At 37.8% G+C, this 9,561-nt stretch overlaps 1 protein-coding gene across 1 annotated transcript in view; it reads right to left on the reverse strand.

The window, feature by feature from the left end:
* Positions 1 to 410: 410 nt before the first annotated feature.
* The window catches only part of UPF3A (UPF3A regulator of nonsense mediated mRNA decay), a 326,304-nt gene continuing 317,153 nt past the window's right edge, over positions 411 to 9,561 (reverse strand). The window contains exon 9 of the mRNA XM_053707673.1: positions 411 to 2,177. Coding sequence (XP_053563648.1) covers positions 2,031 to 2,177 — 147 coding nt within the window. The 3' untranslated portion in view covers positions 411 to 2,030. The remainder of the gene's footprint in view (positions 2,178 to 9,561) is intronic.

Raw genomic sequence — 9,561 nt, forward strand, 5'->3', positions numbered from 1 at the left:
AATCAGCAGAGGTAATGGTATATATAAGAGTATATCGTCGATCTGAAAAGGGAGGTAAGAGATGAATCTCTACGACCGATAACAGAGAACCTATGAAATAGACCCCTTAGAAGGAGATCACTGCATTCAAATAGGCAATACTCTCCTCACATCCCTCTGACATTCACTGCACGCTGAGAGGAAAACCGGGCTCCAACTTGCTGCGGAGCGCATATCAACGTAGAATCTAGCACAAACTTACTTCACCACCTCCATCGGAGGCAAAGTTTGTAAAACTGAATTGTGGGTGTGGTGAGGGGTGTATTTATAGGCATTTTAAGGTTTGGGAAACTTTGCCCCTCCTGGTAGGAATGTATATCCCATACGTCACTAGCTCATGGACTCTTGCTAATTACATGAAAGAAATATACTACTAGATTGGTCATTTTAGAACGAGCTGAGATATGTTCATAAACATGCTGTATATGCAAGTGATCTTTTATTTTATGTGGTGTTCATAAGTGTAAAATATTCTCAGTCCCCCCCTAATGTTATAATTTTATTTTATGGGTATATGAGGAGTTACTTACTTACCTAACGTTTACATCTGTCATCAAACAAACTATGGCTGCCTGGTAGTATTAATGTCTTGCCTGCTTAGTGCATACTATAAATGACACTATATTATTCACCTAGATATTATTGTGTAGATACAAAGTTCCCTTGGGATCAGAGCATCACAACAATATAAGTGGCATTTGAAGTAAATATAATCAATAGTAACATTTGTTACAGTTCCTGAAATATGGAAGTGGCATATCTGACAACCTACAAGAGTTTAGTATTGAGTATCCATTTGCTAATGTACAGGCTTAAAATGTGGCAAAAAACAAACAATTTTGTACATAATAACAACTAGAACTAGACATACTTTGCATTGTGATTAAATAAATACCTGAGGTGAATCTGTTTTTCCTTATTACTGTTAGCAAGATACCTCTAACGTGTTAGGACATAAGTTCTGGAACTGGATACTCAGTGTAAATGAACAAATAAGTCATATAGAAGTGACTATACCATATTTAACGTACCAATAAGAATACATTAAACAACTAGTCTATAAAAACTATCAGCTTTAAGTGCAATACGTTTGAGCTGTGCTTTGTTATTGAAGGGCCTCATACCAGCATGTCAATTCATATTAGTTCATTCACTTTGACAGGGACAATATTGTGATTGCTAAAGTGTTTAAGTTTGTGCCATCAGATATTACATATTGCTTCAGTTGTGAAGCACAAGCAAAACTAATTATATTTTTGTCTCTCTCGTGATATTTCCGACATGCCTCAGAAACAAGTGACCTATGATATCTACAGTAAAATTAAAGGGGCATGAAACACACATTTTTTTTTCATGATTCAGATAAAGCATGTGATTTTAAACAACTTTCCAATTTACTTCTATTATCTAATTTGTTTTGTTCTCATGGAATCATTTGTTGAAAAGGATACCTAGGCTCAGGAGCTGCTGATCAGTGGCTGCACATATATGCCTCATGTTATTGGTTCACCCAATGCTTTCAGCTAGCTCGCAGTAGTGCGCTGCGGCTTCTTCAACAAAGGATGCCAAGAGAATGAAGTAAATTAAATAATACAAGTAAATTGAAAAGTTGTTTAAAATTGTATTCTCTATCTAAGTCACGAAAGCTTAAAACAACATTATATATTTCCAACAAATTTGAATAGTGATATTCAGATTCACTGGGTAAGCATCATTAAACTGGACAAAACTGATACTGTTTTTCAGTGTTTTAAATACAACAGTACAACTATGTCTTCTGTAGGTGCAGTGCAAGTTATTAGTTCTTTGCCACTGAAGGGGACAGAAAGACAACATTTTGCACACTTTATCTAAATTCACTATTGCTTGTGTTATCAAAGTAAAGAATAAGGCAGACACAATGGAGAGCGGTTTCTATTTTGCATGTGGTGTGTAAGGCCTTAATGTATTTGTATGGAAAGATCATTGGTAAACAAGTTGTTTGGATCATTTCATTCAGCAGCTTCAGTCTTTTCTGAGCTTCTTCTTGCCATGTTGTCATATTGTGTGTGGAAATGTTCCTCTGCACCTTTATTTGTAGGTTCTGTAGTTGTGCGACTGCGAGTTCCTGGCTGGTATAGCTGCATGGCCGGGCGATCCTGCGCAAGGTAAGCCACAATCAGCTGTTAACTGAATTGATATTTACAACAAACAGCAGTTTCTAAGAGAATAAAAATGTTGCTGTAACCTTGTTATTTATAAGTGTTTCTTACCCTGTTTATTGTTAAAACGATGTTTAAAGTAGTTGCATAATCATTATTATGCTCATTCATATGTCTCACTCAGTCAAATATGTACAGGTAGCCCTCAGTTTACGCTGGGGTTAGGTTCCAGAAGGAATGGTTGTAAATCAAAACCGTTGTAAATTGAAACCCAGTTTATAATGTAAGTCAATGGGAAGTGAGGGAGTTAGGTTCCAGGCCCCTCTCAAAATTGGCGTAAGTAACACCTAATACATTATTTTTAAAGCTTTGAAATGAAGATTTTAACTGCTAAACAGCATTATAAACCTAATAAAATAATCACACAACACAGAATATATAATTAAACTAAGTTAAATGAACAAAAACATTTGCTAAACAGCATTATAAACCTAATAAAATAATCACACAACACAGACTTTACTTGCATTTTTCTGCAAACAGTTCTTTCTATGCATTCCAACCTGGACTGATTTATAGACAGGAAGATCTTGTTCCTTTGCAAGCTGCTCGATAGCTCAGGTCTGGTTAAACTGATTAATTTCAGCTTGCTTGGCTTGCATATCTTTGCTGCAACACAAGCGGACAGCTCCACCTACTGGCTATTTTAATCAATGCACTGCTTCTCAATGCTTTTCAATAGCAGTCACATGACTGAAAAAAAGGTTGTTCTGAAATGGTGTAAATTGAACCGTTGTAAACCGAGGGCCACCTGTAGATGATAAGGTGCGTTCAGACAGTCAGATACTGATGATCGCTCAAGTGCATCCAGACAATCAGACATAGAGATGATACAGCACAGGCATCCATGTGTTAGACATGCAAATAATCACATGTATGCAGACTCTCACATACACAAATGATCACATGAACACAGATATTCACATACACAAATGATCACATGCACACAGACATTCACATACACAAATGATCACATGCACACAGACATTCACATACACAAATGATCACATGCACATAGACATTCGAATACACAAATGATCACATGCACAGACATTCACATACACAAATGATCACATGCACACAGACATTTACATACAGAAATGATCACATGCACACATACACAAATGATCACATGCACACAGACATTCACATACACAAATGATCACATGCACACAGACATTCACATACACAAATGATCACATGCACATAGACATTCGAATACACAAATGATCACATGCACAGACATTCACATACACAAATGATCACATGCACACAGACATTCACATACACAAATGATCACATGCACACAGACATTTACATACACAAATGATCACATGCACACAGACATTCACATACACAAATGATCACCTGCACATAGACATTCACATAAACAAATGATCACATGCACACAGACATTCACATACACAAATAATCACATGCACATAGACATTCACATACACAAATGATTACATGCACACATACATTCACATACACAAATGATCACATGCACACAGACATTCACATACACAAATGATCACATGCACACAGACATTCACACACACAAATGATCACATGCACACATACATTCACGTACACAAATGATCACATGCACACATACACAAATGATCACATGCACACAGACATTCACATACAAAAATGATCACATGCACACAGACATTCACATACACAAATGATCACATGCGCATAGACATTCATATACACAAATGATCACATGCACATAGACATTCACATACACAAATGATCACATGCACACAGACATTCACATACACAAATGATCACATGCACACAGACATTCACATACACAAATAATCAAATGCACACAGACATTCACATACACAAATGATCACATGCACACATACAAAAATGATCACATGCACACAGACATTCACATACACAAATGATCACATGCACACAGACATTCGCATACACAAATGATCACATGCACACAGACATTCACATACACAAATGATCACATGCACACAGACATTCACATACACAAATGATCACATGCACACAGACATTCACATACACAAATGAACACATGCACACAGACATTCACATACACAAATGATCTCATGCACACAGACATTCACATACACAAATAATCACATGCACACAGATATGCACATACACAAATATGTAAATAGACTGCTGCTTCTTAACTCCTGTAAATAGACTGCTGCTTCTTAACTCCTGTTTCCAGCGAGCCTGAAGGCTCGCGCGGAAACAGGTGCATTTGGGCCTTAATAAATTGTCCCCTTAGACAGAAGCATGTACTCACTAATACACTCAGAAATACTCAAACTAAAAAAAACGCAGACACACAGAAACACTCCTGAGAGACACACACATTCAAAGACACAAAAACACTCACATAGAAATATTTATATACACTCACAGACATAAAGAAAAACAGACTAATAAATAAAAAGAAAAATAGCTATACTGTATATATAGATGCACAATAATATACACTCATTGGATTTATAGCAAAAAAATAAATAAAAAAATGTGTTAGTGTTTATTATTTATTTTTCTACAAATCCAGGAAGTTCCTATCATGCATCTGTACTATGCTTTACAGTTTATCTATAATGCTTTAATAGTCTGTTGAGACTACTAGATTCATTTGGAATATTTTATCATATGCTTATAATGCTGTTGCTAAGCTTCTTGAAAACATATTTTTACCATTAAAGGGACAGTCTAATCAAACTTAAACTTTCATGATTCAGATAGTGCATGCAATTTTAAACAACATTCCAATTCACTTGTATCATCAAATTTGCTTTGTTTTCTTGGTATTCTTAGTTGAAAGCTAAACCTACGTAGGCTCATATGCTAATTTTAAGACATTGAAGGCCGCCTTTTATCTCAATGCATTTGACAGTTTTTCACAGCAAGAGGGCATTAGATGCCTTCTTACATTTTACAATAATTAATTTGTACCATATATAAATAACTAATGAATTGTATAAAATATATTACATGTAAAGTTCTGTTGCACACATCTATAATATAACCGCGTTTGTAAAGCGTCCGTTGCCGTCATCAGTTATGCGCGCATCCCCAAGCCAAAAGAATCCACCTGGAAGCAGCGTAAGCCTAGTCTAACACCTGCAAAAAAGCAGCGAAAAGCTCCGTAACGCAGCCCCATTGATTTATGTTTACACCTAACACCCTAACATAAACCCAGAGTCTAAACACCCCTAATCTGCCGCCCCCGACATCTCCGGCACCTACATTATACTTATTAACCCCTAATCTGCTGCTCCAGACATCGCCACCACTATAATAAACATATTAACCCCTAAACCACCCCTAAACCACCGCACTCCCGCATCACAAACACTAGTTAAATATTATTAACCCCTAATCTGCCGCCCCTAACATCGCCGCCACCTACCTACATTTAGTAACCCCTAATCTGCTGCCCCCAACGTCGCCGCCACTATACTAAATTTATTAACCCCTAAAAATAAGTCTAACCCTAACCCTAACACCCCCTAACTTAAATATAATTAAAATAAATCTAAATAAAACATACTATTAATAACTAAATAATTCCTATTTAAAACTACTTACCTATAAAATAAACCCTAAGATAGCTACAATATAACTAATAGTTACATTGTAGCTAGCTTAGGGTTTATTTTTATTATACAGGCAAGTTTGTATTTATTTTAACTAGGTAGAATAGTTAGTAAATAGTTGTTAACTATATACTAACTATCTAGCTAAAATAAATACAAATTTACCTGTAAAATAAAACCTAACCTGAGTTACACTAACACCTAACTTTACACTACAATTAAATAAATTACCTAAATTAAATACAATTAACTAAATTACAAAAAAAACCCCCACTAAATTACACAAAATAAAATCAGATATTTAAACTAATTACACCTAATCTAATAGCCCTATCAAAATAAAAAAGCCCCCTTCAAAATAAAAAAAACCCTAGCCTAAACTAAACTACCAATAGCCCTCAAAAGGGCCTTTTGCGGGGCATTGCCCCAAAGAAATCAGCTCTTTTACCTGTAAAAAAAATACAAACAAACCCCCAACAATAAAACCCACCACCCACACAACCAACCCCTCAAATAAAAACCTAACTAAAAAAACCTAAGCTCCCCATTGCCCTGAAAAGGGCATTTGGATGGGCATTGCTCTTAAAGGGGCATTTAGCTCTTTTTCAATTGCCTAAATCATAATCTAAAAATAAAACCCACCCAATAAACCCTTAAAAAAACCTAACACTAACCCCCTGAAGATCCACTTACATTTTTGAAGACCGGACATCCATCCTAAATAAAGCCGGGAGAAGTCTCCATCCAAGCAGCAAGAAGTCTTCAACGAAGCCGGGAGAAGTCTTCATCCAAGCCGGCAGAAGTGGCCCTCCAGACGGGCAGAAGTCTTCATCCAGACGGCATCTTCTATCTTCATCCATCCGGCGCGGAGCGGGTCCATCTTCAAGACATCCGGCGCGGAGCATCCTCTTCAACCGAAGTCTTCTTCCAGATTGAAGGTTCCTTTAAGTAAAGTCATCCAAGATGGTGTCCCTTGAATTCCAATTGGCTGATAGAATTCTATCAGCCAATCGGAATTAAAGGTGAAAAAATCCTATTGGCTGATGCAATCAGCCAATAGGATTGAGCTTCAATCCTATTGGCTGATCCAATCAGCCAATAGGATTGAGCTTGCATCCTATTGGCTGATTGGATCAGCCAATAAGATTTTTTCACCTTTAATTCCGATTGGCTGATAGAATTCAATCAGCCAATCAGAATTCAAGGGACGCCATCTTGGATGACGTCACTTAAAGGAACCTTCATTCCAGAAGAGCCGTCGTAAGAAGAGGATGCTCCGCGCCGGATGTCTTGAAGATGGACCCGCTCCGCGCCGGATGGATGAAGAAAGAAGATGCCGTCTGGATGAAGACTTCTGCCCATCTGGAGGACCACTTCTGCCGGCTTGGATGAAGACTTCTCCCGGCTTCGCTGAGGATGGTATTTAGTTTTAAATAGGAATTATTTAGGTAATGATAGTAATTTTTATTTAGATTTATTTTAATTATATTTAAGTTAGGGGGTGTTATTGTTAGACATAGGTTTAATGGTTAATAAATTTAGCATAGTGGCGGCGACATTGAGGGCAGCAGATTAGGGGTTAATAAATGTAGGTAGGTGGCAGCGATGTTAGAGGCGGCAGATTAGGGGTTAATAATATTTAACTAGTGTTTGTGATGCAGGAGTGAGGCGGTTTAGGGTTTAATATGTTTATTATAGTGGTGGCGATGTCCAGAGCGGCAGATTAGGGGTTAATAAGTATAATGTAGGTGTCAGCGATGTCGGAGGCGGCAGATTAGGGGTTAATAAGTGTAATATTAGGGGTGTTTAGAATTGGGGTTCATGTTAGGGTGTTAGGTGTAAACATAAATTTTGTTTCCCCATAGGAATCAATGGGGCTGCGTTACGAAGCTTTACGCTGCTTTTTTGCAGATGTTAGACTTTTTTTTAAGCCGGCTCTCCCCACTGATGTCTATGGGGAAATCGTGCACGAGCACGTAAAACCAGCCCACCGCAGCTTTCAGCAGCGCTGGTATTGGAGTGCGGTATGGAGCTCAATTTTGCTTTACGCTCACTTCTTGCCTGTTAACACCGGGTTTTTGTAAACCTGTAATAGCAGCGCTGTAGGGAAGTGAGCGGTGACAATAACTTGCAAGTTAGTACCGCACCCCACATAACGCAAAACTCGTAATCTAGCCTACAGAAAACATATTCTTAAAAAAACCTAACTTAAAAAGTGCCCTGAAAAGGGCATTTGGATGGGCACTGCCCTTAAAAGGGCATTCAGCTCTTTTGCTGACCAAAAAAATAAAAACCCTAATCTATAAAAAAACAAAAGCCACCCCCCCAAAAAATACACAAAACTAACACTAACCCTAGAGTTAGTACTCACTGATTTTAGAAATAAAACAAACGATTCACGCTAAAGAAATATGTGATTGTGCAAAGAAATAAAACCACAAAGAGTACCTTTCAAACAAGATAAAAATCTCCCATATAAAACATATATACATATACACTAGACTAATATGATAGGGTGATATATGTCTGTATATGAGATATGTGTCCCATGGCTATGATGTTACTCATACCTGCTATTAGATTGTTGGCTATGTGAGTACATGAAATGGCTGCACGTATCTCATATGCACACACTCTACAGAGCTTTTCAGCTGCAGAAAAGACTGCTTCCAGTAGAGAGTTGATCCAGTACTGTGACAGCAACATGAGAAGATATCACAAAGAGTACAACAGGAGGAGGCAAAGGTACAGGTGACACCTGTAACAAACTAATCCAAAAGATGAGACTTTGGGACCAGTCCCTGCAACACATGTGGTAGGCTAGTGATAAACTCCCACAGGAGAATTACACTCACTGTATAAGTACTCTAATACTCCCCTCTATGTAAATACAGGTAGATAAAGGGTCTCACATAGGTCTGAGAACCCCTGTTCATGAAGAAACTGTAGTGGCAAAGATAAGACTAGGGACACCAGAGAGGTGAGAGGGATTAAAAGCTTGTGGGATGTTGGGTATCTTTGCCTCGTCCTAGTGGCTAGGAGTTGAATCCCGGGAGTAATGGCTCGTACGTTCTCACCACCTTTTGTAAGAAATTGACGAAGAAATCATGGGGAAGTGGGAGGGATTACAGCTCTGTTGTGTGGGGTGTTTTGCCTCCTCCTGTAGGACTGGACTTTAACCCCTTTGCGACAAGGAATTTCAGAGAAAAATCTGCCCAAAGTACCAGAGAATTTTTAGCATTTTTGCTATCACTTCAATTTAACAGAAATAGATGCTTGTTTTTTTTTTTACCTATCAAAACGATATATATATATTTTAAGAAGACAATGCAAGGTATTGATCTAGGCCCATTTTGGTATATTTAATGCCACCATGTTGCCGCCAAATGCTATCATATAAAATAAAACTTTTTCACAAACTTTGGGTTTCTCACTGAAATTTTTTACATACCACTTGTGCAATCATGACACAAATGATTGTAAAAGATTCTCTGGGATCCCATTTGTTCTGAAATAGCAGACACTGTATGGCTTTGCCATTGGTTTTTGGTAATTAGACAGTCACTAATTGCAGCTGCACACCACACTTCTGAAATTCCCGGCAGTGAAGGGGCTAATTAGTTTGCGACTTCATTCCAATAACTAGAGGGAATATCACTTCGGGCCAGCAGGAGGAGGCAAAGAGCACCACAGCAAAGCTGTTAAAG

Source organism: Bombina bombina, chromosome 3, assembly GCF_027579735.1.
Source record: "Bombina bombina isolate aBomBom1 chromosome 3, aBomBom1.pri, whole genome shotgun sequence".
NCBI classification, from domain to species: Eukaryota; Metazoa; Chordata; class Amphibia; order Anura; family Bombinatoridae; genus Bombina; species Bombina bombina.